Raw genomic sequence first — 17,255 nt, 5'->3', positions numbered from 1 at the left:
CCATCAATGGTTTAAAGCACTATATAAAAAAAAAAATACAATACACCAAATGTTACATGTGTAAAATATTATGTACTTTGTGATTAAAAAGCAAAATACTAAGGAAGTGATTGTCTTAGAATTTTCAACACAGTTAACAGGATAATAACCTACTTTTTCAAGTCGAAAAATATAATCTCTTTCAAGTCTCTCTTCCGCCTGCTTTAAACCCAATTTCTGCTCCTCGGTTGAAGACGACTCAATCACAGCTCCATTTTCTAATTCAGTAGGCACAAGGTTTCTAACTTTATCTTTAAAAGAAGAAACATTTAAAAATTTGGTGTTGCGCAACAGAAATAAGACAATAAAACAGACAAATATGAATAGAAACTCTAGCAAACTAAGCATGTGGGCCTTGAATATCCCACCCCCCAATAACTGCGGATCGTACAATACAGCCCTTTATTTGTAAACTTTGTAATTTAAGTGCTGATCCAGAAGGAAACGTTCATTAAAAAGTCTGAAGACTGAACTACGTTTTTGGCATTTCCAAGGAACAAGAAAGTGGTTGGGACCCACAAACAAGAATCTGTTGGGAACAATTAAGGAACACTACTCTATCATGTGTTGGGACCAGTAACAGCTTTGGTCAAAAAAGGACTGTGAGATATGAAGTTTACTATGCATGGTGTGCAGATTTTGATCACCACAAGCATATCTACCATACATGACTACAAGGACAGCAAAATATTTTGTGTTTAGTTTATTGTAGTACAACCGTAAGACATATCAAGCTTGAAAATAAAATACAATTTACAAATTGCTAACATGTCTTCATGAATCGCTTTGTACAGCCCAGAAGCTGGAAGGGCCATGGGCTCATTAGTTTTCTTAGTTGATGTGATTGTTACCAGCAGGATTTATCAGTAAACGAAGCAAAAGCTCTAATGTTCTGTTGGTCACCATGACTACAAATGTACTGCAATACTCTGCACTGGATGTTAGCTCCAATCAGTTGATATTCAATTTTAAAATGTGCTAGACAATGAGAATTACATATAGCAAGTGTCTCTGTAATGCCAGAAGAGCAGAATGTAAAGAATCCACTGTAGTGACTGCCCCCTTGGGACATACCAGTGATGTGTGTGCACGTGCAGTGAGAGTTGTCAGAGGGATTTCCAGATATCATGTGTGTGTTGCATACAAACCAGACATGAATGTTTGAAAAGTATGGTGCACACTAATAAAACACGAGCCACACCAACAACATTCTGCAATTGGGCACCTCCACACTTCACTGAAAACAAATAATATGAAAAATAAAACATGGTCCTTTAATAACATCTCATGATTCTCATCATGCATCATCCATTATGAGAATCATCTTTTTTAAATGATGGAGCTACTAAAGCTGTGCTGGCATTGAGAACTTCATGGGAAAGCCTTATGTCCACATTAAGCGTCTCAGCTATCGATACCAGAAAGACGAAGTGAGCTGCATTGTCATCAGGCGGCAGACAAGGACTTCTTACCCAGGAGGGAATTATAAAACCTATCTACCCACCCCTCCACCCAACCTGAACCCCCCCTTCCCCAAACTAAGACCCCCCAACCCTTCCCCCTACCCACCAACCTCAGAGTCTAAAACATTCAGTCTCAATCTTTTTGCTGGGCATATCCAGGTTTTCTTTGAATGGTGCACACCATTAACAAACAAAAAAATCTATTCTCAGAGGCTCATGGCTGGGATGAGGAGAAAAACTGACAGCAAACAATTGTGTCCAGAACAGTTTCAAAAGCCCCTTTCTGCATAAGCTGGGATTTAAGGTGATGCAAGTATGAAGATATTCTATATGGGGAAGAATAGTGTGTGCTGTTCAGGGGTCCACACATTCAAAGTAGGATTGGACAAAATGTGTGCACCGGTCACAGTACACCACAAAGGAGTTGCATATAATAGCTACAGGCAAAGCCATAGAGTGCCTAGAGGGCAAGAGGCAAGTGGCACAAGAACTATGTCCTCAGCAGATGTCTTGATTCCACAAACGAATAACTTGAAGTGAGAATATTTTGTACTCTATGGCACTGAATCGTCTAGCTATTCAGAGTACTTCCCACACTCAAGAGTCACAAAGCACAGTCAAAACAATTCCTCTTGTTGCCTCACCAACACTGCTGAGACCCATGTTAAGTTTCTTTTATTACTGACATTTAAAAGCCTGTTGGTCACTTGTAGCTCATTCTATACCAATCGTGTCACAAATCAAATGATAATCTTTCTGGTTAAGCATGACCTAACTAGTGCTCTAGTTTTTATGTTTTTTTATCCATATTTAATTTCTGTTTTGTGAATAAATTAATTTTAAAAAAAATCAGATTTCCACATTTAACTTTGAAATGTGCACTCCTACTATGTTGCCTGTTGTGATTTAGCTAATTAGGCAGCCAAATATATATCATAGCAATACACCCACGTGTAAATGTAAGCATTATATTACAAATATATGTGGATATATGCCATTGCTGAAGGAAATTTCATCCTGTTTTCGATGACCCATGCTGCCTATCTGCTCAACTGCTGGCCTGGAATTCTTGAAGAACAGCAGACAGTCACTGGAAAGAACCCAAATCTTCTGTATTTTTCCACTTTTAAAATTAAATGTGGAAAGAACACACATTGGTTTCTGCCTGTATTTATCTGTAAAATTCAGTAAGAGCAGAAAACTGGGAGTTTGACATAACCTATGTGAGTGCAAGGACAATCACTCAAACATTAGCTGTGATACAAAATCTGAAGATGTTCTGTGTTAGAACAGACATACTTGGCACGCACATTAGACCCCCCCCCGCCACTCCCTCACCTCCCAACACCACACACACTCACTTTTCACATACATTCCTCCTGTTTTTCTGAAATCGTTTTGTTGGTCTTAGGGCTGCACAGTTTGCCACTGCTGATAAGTGCTAAAGTGCTTGTGCTCTCTCTTCTCTAAACAGGATAACATTGCCTTACACCCAATTGGCACATTCAATTTACCTCAAAGTCCCTAGTAAACAGGTAGTTCAAGTACACAGGACCTGTTAATTAATACCTACTAGCAGGCCTGCAGTACTTATTGTGTCATCCACTTAATTAGCCTTTCTAAACATGTCTCAGGTCTGCCACTGCAACCTGGGTGTAGTTCTAAAGTGCCAATTCGACCTGGCAAAATAAACCTTTTGCCAGGCATAAAAGTGCTTTTATGCAAAAGTCACGCCTAGGGTAGAGCCTGCACACAGCATGGAGCACGGTGCAGGGTAGATAAAAGGCTAGACATGTACTTTTAGGTTTTACATGCCCTTGTAGTGAAAATAACTCCCAAATTTGTTTTTTCACAAATGCAAAGCATACCTCTCTCATAGGATAATACTGGGTTACCTTATTACATTTAAATAAGTGATAACTCTTGATTGGGAACCTAGTGTAAATCACAGTACTGTGTGACCCCCCTCTAAGGTTAGGTAGACAACTAAGATTAGAAATGTCATGTTTGCACTCAAATATGACTAAAAACAGGGCCTGACTGTACTGCTGAGAATAATGGCTCAGTCCATCTCAGATAGCTGGCATGTTTCTGCCCTCATAAAGAGCCTATCCATGGTCTGGGGCATTCACCAGACCTAGTCATACCTGTTGACACCACTATTAAAGGTAAATACACCTGTAGTATTTTTAATGTATCTGGATCCCCTTTGTGTTCAGTAGCTTTTATCTAGACTCCGGTCTAGATTCATCAGGAGGTCGAGTCCACCCTGATGGCGCTGTCATACCAAGGTGTGGAGAGGTTGCTGATGAAGAAGCATGACACGAATAAGTGTGTAAGGCTCCCACTTGGTTAGAAAAGGTGTCTTTCATTGGCAAAGGTTTGCACCCTGTCCTTGTAGGAGCCCTCACTCTGGTCAGGGTAAGGGAGCCACACAGCTAAGATAACCCCTGCTCATCCCCTTGGTATCAGCACTCAAGCTTATCTCAAAGCCAATGTGTAAAGTATTTGTGCGCGCACACATACATACATACACACACACACACACACACACACACACACAGTGACAACACCACAAAAGTACTCCACATCAGTTTAGAAACAGACAATATTTATCTGAATAAAACAAGACGAAAACGACAAAAATCCAACATACACAAGCAAATATATCACTTTTTAAAAGTTGAAAAGAGTCTTAATCTAGAGGAATCAATGCCGGTCTCTTTTTAACACACAGTCCACAGAGGAGGTGAGGCACCAGAAAACAAGACGATGCGTCAGTTCCTTACTCCGCATGTGACGTGATGCATCGGTTCCTTACCGACGTGGGAGCTGATGCGTCGAATCTCTCCTCGCAGGAGAGTGGATGTGTTGGTTCCTTAATGGCAGGGGAGGTGATGTGTCAGTTCTCTTCCCGCAGGGGAGATGATGATGCATCGGTTTCCGGTCACACAGCCTCTGTTCTTTGCTGCAGTGCAGGGTCGAAGTGAAAATGATGCCCAGGGACAATGTATAGGAAAATCCAAACACATGGTGGTGACAGAGCTGTGGTGGAACAGGCACTGACTGCGTCGATCCTACAGGCCCTGCACCAACCCTTCCACCGCAAGGAGCAGGCGCTGCATCGATTCTTCAGCCGCAAGGCAAGCATTTCATCGGTTTTCAGCTGCGGCAATCTGATGCGTGATTTTCTTCCTCAGGACACCAGTTTCCGCTTCCATGGGTCAAGGGACTCGATTTGGCACCACGTGGCAAATCAGGACTCAGCAGAAGGGTTCAGACACTGGCAGATGAAGTCTTTGATATCCCTGAGACTTCTTAACAGGAGGCAAGCTCAGTTCAAGCCCTTGGAGAACCTTGGGAAGCAGGATGCAGAAAGCAAAGTCCAGTCCTTTCACTTCCAGTACAGAAGCAGGCCAGCACAACAAAGGAACATGCAGAGTGGCAGGGCCTACAACAGCATCCAGTTCTTCCTGGCAGAATGTCCTTAGTCCAGAAGTGTTGTGAAGTTGTGGTCTCAGAGGCCCACTACTTATACTCTTTTCTGCCGTTGAAGTAGGCCAACTTCAAAGTAAAATCTTTGTAGTGCACAAGACCCTGCCTTTTTTTGCCTTGGCCTCAGACCTTCCAGGTGTTGAAGATTGCTTTATGTAAGGAAAGACAGCCCTATTCAGGTGCAAGTGTTAGCTCCTCCCTCCACTGTAGGCCAGGAAGACCCATCATAATATGCAGGGCACACCTCAGCTCCCTATATGTGAATGCCTAGAGTGAATTCACTAACAGCCCAACTGCCATCCTGACCCAAACGTGTATTCCGTAGCCAGACAGAGGCACAGAATGGTAAAGCAAGAAAATGCCCACTTTCTAAAAGTGGAATTTTCAAACTTACAATTTAAAAACCAACTTCACCAAAAGATGTATTTTTAAATTGTGAGTTCAGAGACCCCAAACTCCATAGCTCTATCTACTCCGAATGGGAAATTACACTTGGAAGATATTTCATGGCAATCCCCATGTTAACCCATGGTATAGGTAAGCATTGCAATAGTGAAAAACGAATTTAGCAGTATTTCACTATCAGGACATGTAGAACACACCATTACATGTCCTACCTTTTAAATACACTGCACCCTACCCATGGAGGTACCTAGTACCTACCTTAGGGGTGACTTGCATGTAGAAAAAGGGAAGGTTTGTTGGTCGAACTGGCAGTTCCAAACTGCCCACACAGACACTGCAGTGGCAGGTCTGAGACATGTTTTCAGGGTTACTCATGCGGGTGGCACAGTCAGTGCTGCAAGCCCAGTAGTAGCATTTGATTCCCAGACCCAGGGCACCTCTAGTGCACTTTACTATGGACTTACAAGCAAACCAACTATGGATAAACCAATTACCAATCCAATTTATACAGAGATCACGGGCACTTTAGCACTGGTCAGGAGTGGTAAAATGCCCAGAGTTCTAAAGCCAGTAAAAATGAAATTCAGCACAGGATCAAAACAGGAGGTCAGAAAACAAAAGGAGAGGGGAAATCACACCAGGAGCTGACAAGTCTAACACTCCTCCATAAGGAAAAGCCTGCCTTGTGTTCTGTCAGGCCAGTAACTGCCTTTTCTCAACTTATGCCATTCATCTGCTGACACTTCCTGGGCAAAAGTCTATAAGATCTTCAAGCTACCATAGGGGTGTTTTACTTTATCACTGTAGTTTGCTGCATAAATACTTTACACCTTGCCTCTAGCCTAAGGCCGACTGCTTTGTGCCAAGATACCAGAGGGTTAAGCACAGGTAAAAATAGTGACTTGGAGATTCACCCTGATGCCGATTGTAGTTGTTGCTAGAGAATGGTTTCACCCCCTTCAACCAATAACCCAATTTCTCACATTCTGCCATTACCAAACTACAAGCAATAAGTTACAGACAAAAGGCCCAATGAAAATGTAACAGGATGTTTTATTATGGTGCTGGTAAGTGTGTGGATACCCCAAGCAATAGAGCCTTAAATCGTTGGATTGGAGTATAGGCCTAAGGTTTTGAATCTTGATGTGGTAAAACCACCAACTAACTCATCATTCCCAATATTACTGATGCAATGTTTATTTAACAAATAAATAAAGCACGGCCAAAGTAGAATACTCTGCGTTCTGCTGCTGCCCCCTGTTGTAAACTTTAAAGACTGAAACCACAAATACAGTTTGGAATGTAAGTCAACTGATGGATAGCTAAACTATTAGTATTTGCTACTGTTTCTTTACAGTTAAGATACACTCCAACTGGGCATATTGCCAGCTCCTACTGACAGCTGATGCCTAGGAGTGATCTCTAAATTATAAATAGTGCAATCCTGTATAAAAAATTTTAGAGTAGAAGTCCAGGTTTCCTGACAACACTGTCTTCATTCCAAAAAGTGTTGACTAAAGTTTTTCAACACCCACTAGAAACGATTCATTAATGAGACAGTATGGTCTGAATATGCATTTACACCACTATTCTCCATTTCAAATGCGATTTCCTCAGTAAAGGAGATAAAGATTAATAGACCTGAAGCGTGCATCAATATCCAGGTTACATCTGTTCATACCAGTTTGGTTACTTGTATGCTGCCTTTCTATGTGGGACTGTCTATGTGTCACCTAGCTATCTCTGTAACAGTATGCAATGTTTTACAACTGTAGTGCCGGTGCCAATTTGTCAGACTGTTTGCCCCCCTGCATGCGACTCCCTAATTTTAACTTCCTACCACTTCATGAAATCTTTCTGCAAAGCACGCACCTATGGGTGGCTGCCAAATAAACACTATTACTTAGTTGGAATGGACAAAAGCACTTTGGGAAATCTCATTCTAATCACAAGGGAAATTCCTCATTCCCTCTTAAGATCCCATTCAAGCTCTTGTCTGCCATACTGCTTTAAACAGACAGAGTCACAAAGTAGAATTAAAGTACAAAACGTATTTCTACTTATCTGTGAGTATGGGTGATTGCATGCTAGTTAGCCTGTGTGCACAAGTTCCTGTATGTCAGTTGGTCTGTGTGACTGGGTTTTTGTAGAAATGTTGGTCTGTGTGTGCATGGATGGCATCATGTGTGCCGTTCTGCATGACTATTAGCTTATATTTGTAAAATATATCAGCACGTATGCATCAACTACACAAATGTCAAACTTATTTGTTTTGTTAGTGCTCACTCTTAATGGAGCTACACATATTGCATAACAAATTGAAAGAATATACCATCATCATTATTTACAATGCTGTGGGATGGAAAAATACAACCTCTATTAAGAAACATAATATTAATAGCAGGAGACCACAGAAATAGTGAAAAAAGTGTCTGCATTTACCTAAACATAACATTAAAAGTTCTAGGTGAGGCACTGATGCATTTTAACTACTTTCAAAGCACAATTCACAATTTAACATTTGCACAAGGGTTTTTGAGCTTAAATGTTTTTCCCCTATTTTATTCCCAACAAGGCACACTTTAGCATTTCATCTAGAAGTATCCATCAACACGCCTACACTGAAGCATTTAGTGATACAGGAAACATAAGGAAAGGAGCATGAACTGGCATGTAGACATCTTTGGTAGTACATGACCATAGAAGAAAGAGACAAGTAGCTCACTGAAATAGTTAAAGCCATGTTTCTGTGAAGTGATTAATATTTGTTCCTGTAGTCTATAAGTTTGGGTGCTACCAAAGGCTCACATTAATAACTTGCATTTACGCAGGTGAAATGCAATAGTCTCAGGTCATCAGGAGTACTTTTAACCACTTCCTGCATTCTACCTAGTGGCATGTTGAATGCTGGGACTTACTGTTTGTGCATTTCCAGAACGAACATCAACCTTTCGGGCTGTGAAAGCAATGTGCTTCTGGCTAAAAAGGAGAACTGGATAAAGTTATTCCTAATGACACTGGGCAAATGGCAACTCCGGGTGTAAAAATATCTATCTTTTGAACTGAGGCATGTTCAATAAAAGCACCCTAGTAAAATGCAGTACTTACCCAGTTCATCTGGTTCAATTAATATTTCCTCTTGCTTTTTAACAATCTCAGAGTCTACAACAGGATCTGAACACTCTTTAGGTTTGTGAATTTCTGGAGAGTCTTCGGATGTGGAGTTAATTGACACAACAGGTGTGTCCGTTTCAAGAACACCATTCTCAACATTTTGGGAACCTGGCACCTCTATAGCCTGACCACGTGCTGGGGTCGCATTTTCCAACATGGTCACCGACTGTGAGGCCTTTTTGGATTTCCCATCACTCTGGTCCAGTCGGTTTGATCCAGGGACTTTTGATCCAGTTGTACAATTTTGCATGTTTGCCTTACTTGATTTCGCTTCTCCCATTTGATCAATATATGCATTGTTTCGGTTCTGTCTGATGCTGTTACCACTGGGGGACCGGCCCTCCAAATCTTTTACAATTTTTGCACTTTTGTGTTTGTATTTCTGACTATTTACAACTCGAACACTTTTTCCATCCCCATGTACAACACGGGTATACTTCTTTGGATCATGATTTTCATTGGTTGAGTTCTTACTCTCTTCCATTATTTTGTGAAGACCCGCCTCTTCCACTGTTTAACACAGCTTACACAACAGTCTCCATCAATATGTGGTACCAGCAATGACACAAACAGGCTCCCTGTAAGTAAGGAAATAAATAAATGAATAAATAAATGTATGTTAAGGTAAAACATGAAAAAAAGCAGACAACAAAATCTATTATAGGGCTCTAACAATACAATACATTAGGCTAAGAGTTTCCTAAATTACACACTTCTGCAACAGGTTATCTTTAAGTGCCCAATGAATGCCATTTTAGAATACTTTACATGGATATACATCTATAGGCTGTGGGTCAGCCAGAATTCTTTGCCAGGACGGGGAGGCGGGGATTATACTCTTCTTTCTTCTCAGACAGAAGCCATGTTGGAACACATAACAGTAAACTTAATTTCCAATAACACCAAGGAACATGAATAAAACAGAAAGCGTTCAGCAAACAATGGGATGTCAGGATCAGCCTTTATCTACTGTTGTCTCCCTTCTCTCTCTCTCTTTCTCTTTGCTGTTTCGCAGCAATGTTGGAAATAAGTATTGGGACTCTGGTCCCTCGACTTTTGTATGCAATACCAGTTGACTTAACTGATATTTTTCCCTCTTAGGAACGCCAACAAAGCTTCTGCCTCAGTGGACAGTGGCAGTCGAGACTGCTTCGATACTCCCTCGCGGCCACTCTCTCTGTTACTTGACTGCGGTGAGAGTGCCTCACAGCGGGGCAGGTGTATGGAGGTCCTCTGGCTGCTAGAGGGGGCTCACCCCTCACTTCAGGTGCTTCGGCTGTGACAAGTATCCCAGCCCCCAAGTAACAGCGAGCACATCTACATTTAAAAGAAATTGCAGAGCACCTTTGTCGGCTGCATAGACTGGTGGTGATGTTAGCCCCCTAACTGCCTGGAGTATTACATCCTTCAGAGGTCGTCTATACACTGCTCGAGTGGTGATTTTTCTTCCACTATTACTCCAGAGACGACCTAGGCAATGCCATTGTGTCCAATATGGTATAACGATGTATGGTGTCTGCGAGGCCAGTGACCTCCTGGATTGAGTGTAATACTCAGATTACTATAGTGCTCAGCTACACAAATTCGTCTGGGTTCCCCCGGCAATTACACAGCCCTCTTAAACTGCAGTTTTTTCCCCTTCTAGCTCCCTACCTGACTTACCTGACACCACATGAAGGAATACGAAGACTGCTATACATACGGGGAGGAGATCTCTTGCTTCTCGGTCACAACTGACTTCTGTGAAGCAGTAGACACTGCTATCCGTAAGGCAGCTTCGGACACAGTGGCACCCTTGGAGAGGAAATTGCTTGAAATGGTGCAGAAGTGCCTACAACCCCTACCACTTGGGCCTTTGGCCCCTATACTTCCAGGGTTACCCATAGCCACGCTCACCAAGAATCCGTGCAAGTGTCTGCAGGACTCTGGGGTGGACTTGGAAGTGTTCTCCAGACTGAAGAAAGCTTTTCTGACTCACATACTCTCCCCACGCACATGATGCCCCTCTGGGTCTTACACCTCCAGGGGACACTCTGACCCTTTTGCCTCTTCAAGCCTCACACGGATCCTACTCTGGATCCGACAGCGACCCTTACCATGAACAGACCTGAAGCCTGACAATCAACCACTCGGAAGAAACTGACCCTGCCATGGAGGGAACCAGGGGCTTGCAATCCAATATGCTGGACCCCGAGGATTCCATGCACCCTTGATCCCCCAAGTGGGACCCTGGGGAAAAGGTGCAGGGCTTGAAAAACCTACTCAACCACTTGCTAAGGCGAGTCAATTTTTATGAGGTTGAGCTATTTTTTAGAACCTACTCACCCCTTCTGGCGAGTGGACAAATAACCGGTGTTCTGTTCAGACAAACTGAATTAGAAATTAAGATGCCTTTTAATTTTATTCTGGTCCTATTTGCTCTGTGTTCAGAGACAGAGGTGAAAAGTCAGTTTATCTTCTTGCAATGCAGATTCTTTTCCTTGTGACTGCAGAGTTCCAGGAGTTTGTAAGGTGTACTGTCTGAACTGTGTGAAATGAAGGGCTGTGGGTATTAGGTCTTGCCTAACAAATAACATTTATATAATGTAACAAACATTTCAAAATATATTTCAGTAGCTGTGAAAGACCATTGTTTTGTATTTGTGTGATGAAAAAATGTTTTAATAGTATGAAAAAAAGTCAGTTCACTTGCTGATGTGCAAATGATAAATATTTTTTCGGAAACCTAATTTTCACAGCTGCAAGTTAGTGGGAAGGTTTTTGGACATTTCTTGGAAATTTACTGTCTGTAAATGAAAGTGCGCTACCAAATCATTACTTATTAAGTGAGTGTTTAAACAAACTGAGAAACACCTGCCCGACGGCAAGGCTATTAGTAAAATTAGTAAAGGGGCAAGTCATACATGGATCATGTGTACCCTATATGTGGGCTAGATTTGATATACATGGAGCAAACGTTTAGTGTATTTAATCAAACAAAAGAGGACTTTATAGCAGAAATGCTGAACTCGCATATTTGAAGGTGCACTCATGTGAGAATGAAGGAAAAGGCAACTGTAAAATACAATATTTGCAAAGGATCACACAATTTGAAACTCATTTCCGGGTTAAGTACATTACAGTTAGGTCAAGTAGATTGTTCAAGCTACTCGACCTACAGGTCTAGTAACATTTTTATGATTTTTCTAGGCCTGAGGTGGCCATGTACGTGGCAGGAAGGCTTCACAAACTGCCTGATTAAGACATCAGGAACTGCCTTTGGGCAGAGTACCACTGTCCCTCTTTGGACGGCAGGGTCACCTTCATGCCAGAGATCTGTGCCACAATGTCCACTTTTCTTCCCAACTACATTTGGGACAGCAAAAAGTTTATCAGTCGTTCCTGGTGGTCATGCCAGCCTAAGCTCCTGGATGCGACTCGGCCATTAACAAAAATCCTGGACATTGCAGAAGATGCTCAAGTATCAGGGGCTCTAATCTGCCCAGAAGTTTTTTCCCGCTGGCCCAGGATGCCATTATTTACCCGGGCAACACCAACAGCACCATCTCTACAGAGAGACGCAGATCACTTGTGATAAAGACGGTCCCCAAGCAGACGAATTTGGCAATGTCGGAAGCTGGACAGGTGGCACAGGGCAGGCTCTTCAGTGATCCCTTTGTCAAAGAACTTGTCAAATTTGTCTGAACATTTAATTCACTAGACAAAGCCCAACCGTCCATCAAATGAATCTTCAACCCTCAGGTTTTCACCGGCGCCGGCTGCAGCAGGGAGCTTGCGACCGGGTGCATCCAGTCTTACACGCTTAATAAGGGCCAACCCTCCTGACTAGGACAATGGTAGGACTCTTCCCACTTTAAAGGCTTCTATCCCATCAGGGGACACCTTCGACTCAGAGGCTCTCCCAACGGCTCCTGCTGCGGAAGCCCCTCTCCAATACATACAATGAGTCTAACCCTATTTTCCTACAGTTGTTTGGGGGGCACTTGGCGCATTTGGTAGACAACGGGAGGCTTATCACCTCAGATGCCTGGGTGCTCCAAACCATTCAAGTGTTCCACATTGAAGTCTATGCATCACCCTACCAACTTGTTCCCCTCTTACCCCCTTCACTTCTCTGAACAAGAGGCCTCCCTTATCCAGGAACTCCGTTCCAGAGGGCCCATTCTCCCATCCAAGGCTCACCCTTCAGGATTTTGAAGGAATCTTTTCCTGGTGAAGTACAGGACAGAGGACAACATCTGCTGATCAATCTCCAGGAATTCAATGAATGGCTGATTTTCCGTCATTTCAAGATGGAAGGTATCCAGCTCCTTCAGGATCTTCTGAGACTCAATGACTGGATGGTGTGATAGGATCTAAAGGATGCTTACTGGACGATCCTTATCTTTCCACCACATCAGTGTTTTCTCCAGTTTCAATGCCTGGCCTTTAAGTTCAAATCCCTTCCTTTTGGCCTCTCCTCAGCACCCTACTGTTTTACTAAGGTCCTCAAACCTGCGGTCAAACATTGGAGGGCGTCCGGGATACGCATGATAATATACCTGGACGACATGCTCCTTATGGACCAAGTAATGGAGATTATCATCAATGTATTGAAAAGCAGGTGAAACAACTGAGAATATAGGCTAAGTAAAGCAATACTATAAAGATGTAACTAACACTTGATACTGATAAGAAAGTAGCTGAGAGTTTGCAAGTTACATAAAAGAAAATGTGATTTACATAAATAAATTGTTCTGCATGTAAACCTTGGTATCCATGCTTGGAAGACATTGCTAAATAACTATAGTCCCAGCCTTTAGCTGTAAAGAAAACGAACACAATAAACAAGAACTCGCCAGGGTAACAATCTGTGCCTCGACATTAAGACGAGTGTTTGTATTCAATTGCAAAAATGGACTTCAGTCTTTCCATTTCTCCAACACTGCCTGGGAAGCCACTGTTGCTTAATTTAGGAAGAGCATTATCAACAAGCATGCAACATAATTCCATGCAAATACCTGAAACTGTCAACTGTAAAGAGTTAACAGCTTTTCAATGATTTTATTGACTAATTAAGTGAAATACTTGGGCCCCTTCCAGTATATATATGTGTGTGTGGATGACTGCAGCCTGCCCTATGCTGTATGGTGAAAGCATGTACGCCTGCTGAGATAGTGACTTCATTGCTGATGGCAATATGCATTTATTGAGTCGCTGTTTAGGGTCAGAGGATTTGGGCATTGGACTGGCTGAGGACCTGTGTTGGTACATTCAGGGTGTCCTGCTTTTGGAACGAAGACTAATTTGACATCACTGCTCTTTGTCTGGAGTGGCATAGTGGGTTGTGTGCGTGCATGGTCCGTAGGTGTGGGTGTTGCTCTGACTTTTGCCGACCACCAACTGTGGTCCCTAAAAGAGGTGTTCTTTCCAAAGATCAGTATTCCTGTTTTGTCAGAGTTCAGTTTGAGGCAGCTGTCTCTTTGGCTACGTTGGTCATGGCATTGCAGAAGTTGGTTTTAGAGTTGGCAGGGTCCTGGGTGAGTGAGAGGATTAGTTGAGTGTCGTCTGCGTAGGAGATTATGTTGAGTCCGTGGAATCTGATGACGTGTGGAGGGGGAAGGAAGGGGGGTGTCATGTAGATGTTGTACAGGGTGGGGCTGAGGGATGATCCTTGGGGTATGCCACATATGATGATCTTGGGTGCGGAAGTGAAGGGAGGCAGTCGGATGCTCTGAATGTGTCCTGCCACGAAAGAGGTGATCCACTTGAGGGCATTTTGCTGTATGCCAGTGTTATAGAGTCTGTCAATGAGGGTGTGGTGACAGACAGTGTGGAATGCAGCTGAGAGGTTGAGGAATATCAGGGCCACTGTTTCTCTGCGGTCTAGGGGAGTTGTGATGTCGTCTGCGGTGGCAATCAGCGTGGTCTCAATGCTGTGGTTGGCCCAGAATCCGAATTGTGAGACATCGAGTAGGTGGTATTGTTCCAGATGTATTCTTGAGCTATTGGCTGGTGGCTTTTTTATTACTTTGGCTGGGTAAGGGAGCAAAGAGATTGGTCTGTAATTTTTGAAGTTGTTGGGGTTGGCAAAGGTTTTCTTTAGAAAGGGACTGATCTATATGTGTTTCCCTCGGTCTGGGAATGTTGCTGTGGAGAGGGAGGTGTTGATGATGCTGATGAGTTCAGTGCTGATTGGGTTAGTTCCGAGGTTGAAGAGGTGGTGGGGCAGGGGTTGGTGGGTGCCCTGGACTGGAAGGACGACATGATGGCTGTGTTGGTCTGGGTGCTGAGCAGCCACCAGGCGGTGATCGTTTGGTTGGGGTTCGCCGATTAGTTGAGGTTGTCAAGATGGAGAGTGGTGGGTTGGGGGTCGAAGATCTTGTAGATGCTGGCAATCTTGCTTTGGAAGCACTACGAGAGGGTGTAGCAGAATTCTTGGGAAGGGTGGATCGTCTTCTCTGTCGCAGTAGGGTTGGAGAATACCTTGACTATTTTGAAGAGTTCCTTCATGTGGTTGGCCGCAGTGTTGAAGCGGGCAGTGACGGCTGCTCTGTTGGCTTCCTTGATGCACAGGTGGTAGTAGCTGAGGGTTGCTTGGTGAGCAGCTCTGTCGGAGGGGTCTTTAGTGACGCGTCAACTCTTCTAGAGTCAGTAGCAGTTGTGCCTGATGGTCCTGAGCTCTGGGTTTACCAGCTGCCTTGGATTGAGATTGTGTTGGCTTTTGCTGGTTTGAGCGGGACGACTGTTGGCGCAGTTGGTGATCCAAGCGGAGAAGCTCTTAATGGGCTGGGCAAGGTCTGCTGAGGTTTCAGGTTGTGTGGTGCTGTGGGGGCCTGTGTCCACTGTGTCTCGGTTATCGTCCCAGCTGCGGTGGGCGCGATGTGGTGCTTGGCGATGGTGTGTTGGGTGTCGGAGACAGTGAAGTCAACAATGATGTGGTTGGTCCAGGTGAGTTCTGTGACATGAATGAATTTGATTAAATAGCTGGAGATGAAAATGCATTGAGTGTGTGTCCGGCTCTGTACGTGGGTTAAGTGACCAGTTGGGTAACGTCAATGAAGATCAGGTTCTCCAGTAAGATGGTGGAGTTGGCAATTTTGGGGTCGTCAATGTGGGAATTGAGATCACAGAATAGGGCGTAGTGGTGGGAGTCTATGGCTAGGGGAGCAATGAGGTTGGAGATGGTGTTGCAGAAGGCTGGCAGGGGGTTCCAGGAGTCTGTAAGCGAGGGTGCCTCTTACTGTGGTGTTAGCGACAGTCTGTAGTTGGATGTTGAGATGTTCCATCAGATGGTTTCCTCGAAGATGATGGCGAGGCCCCCGCACAGTTTGTTGGTACAGTCATGGTGTATCATCTTATAGCCGTCGTATGGGGGATGGGGTGGTGGAGGGATTGGCGATGTCAGGGTTCGAGGAGGGTTTGAGCCACGTTTCAGTGATGATGGCTACATCAGGGAAGAGGGTGGTGATGGTGTCCAAGATCCAGATTTTAGAGGCGTGTTTGCAACGGGAACGGGCGTTGAGCAGGATGCACTGGAGTGGTTCCAGGTTGTTTGTTGTCTTCTGAGTGGAGGCGGTGGGCTTCAGTGTGGGCAGGTGGTTCGGTGTAGCAGGAGAAGCGGCAGTGGTGGCAGGTGAAGGGTCCTTTGGTTGACTGTTGAGAACATGAAGCAGCCGTTGTTGCAGTTTCCGGGGCCAGGATCTCCTTGGTGGTGTAGTGGTGGATGGTGCGAGAACAAGGGGTCCTGGGCGCTGGGTGCAGTGCAGGCACAGACAAGTGCAGATGGGCTTTGCCTCTGACGTGACTTTGGCGTGCCAGTCACTTCCATTAGTAGTCCTGGGAGGGGCTGTAAGGGAGGCGGGAGTGGGAAAACAATGTGGCAAAAAAACAACAACCCAGTAAAAATAAAGTGTGACCAAAGCAACTAAATTTAAGATAAAGTGCCCAATGAAGAACCACTAACCAAAAAACAATTCCCTTTACCAGGAGGCTGAATGGGAGCTGTTGTGGCAATCTGGCTGGGTGCGGGTCCTCTAACACCAGGACCAAACAGGAGGCTTGGGGACTAGCAAGAGAGTCCCAGTCTCAGGTAGCATCACAATGACCAGAGATGAAGTTCTCCAATGATAAGAGAACAAAAGTAGGAGAACAGCTTCATACTGAAAAGGGATGGTGCCTACACTCCTACCATACATACAGATGCATATTCCGTCACTCATTGTGTTCAGTCTTGCCCATCTAATTTATCCTTGCACTGGCTGATGCAATTATGGATGACTGCAGTACACATCCTTTGCACCCCTCAGATGATGCAAGATTAGATATCTTGGGAAACTCTCATCAAATGTTAAGGTGAAGAGTCTTAGAATTGAGGATCAGACATCCGATCAATAGACTGCCTTGAGATTAGGAAGAGTGGAGCTATAGGGACCACTTATGAGAGAAAGAAACTACCCCTAAATTAGTCTTACTAATCTGTTTTATCTGGCTATCCAGTCGACTGTGGCATTAGATTCTCTGGAACATGAAAAACTCATGCACGTCCTAGTCACCAGCAAGTTGGACTAAGGAAAGACCCTCTACGCCAGGATCACGAAGTAACTCATTAGAAGCCTACAAACCATCTGGAACTCGGCAGCCAGTGTCATTCTCAACCTCCACTTCCCTCACACAACTCACATCACACCTAAGGGTGAT

At 43.9% G+C, this 17,255-nt stretch overlaps 1 protein-coding gene across 6 annotated transcripts in view; it reads right to left on the bottom strand.

The window, feature by feature from the left end:
- Positions 1-17,255, bottom strand: part of TUT4 (terminal uridylyl transferase 4) — a 1,006,035-nt gene that overhangs the window by 892,453 nt on the left and 96,327 nt on the right. For all 6 annotated transcript variants that reach the window (XM_069232665.1, XM_069232664.1, XM_069232661.1 and 3 more), the window contains 2 exons: positions 8,511-9,154; positions 154-290 (listed from right to left, as the gene is read on the bottom strand). In XM_069232665.1, the coding sequence (XP_069088766.1) occupies positions 154-290; positions 8,511-9,060 (687 nt within the window). In that variant the 5' untranslated portion in view covers positions 9,061-9,154. The remainder of the gene's footprint in view (positions 1-153; positions 291-8,510; positions 9,155-17,255) is intronic.

This window comes from Pleurodeles waltl, chromosome 4_2, assembly GCF_031143425.1.
Source record: "Pleurodeles waltl isolate 20211129_DDA chromosome 4_2, aPleWal1.hap1.20221129, whole genome shotgun sequence".
In the NCBI taxonomy this organism is placed as follows: Eukaryota; Metazoa; Chordata; class Amphibia; order Caudata; family Salamandridae; genus Pleurodeles; species Pleurodeles waltl.
Note: the sequence above shows the minus strand (reverse complement) of the source record. Positions and strands in the feature narration are given on the sequence as shown.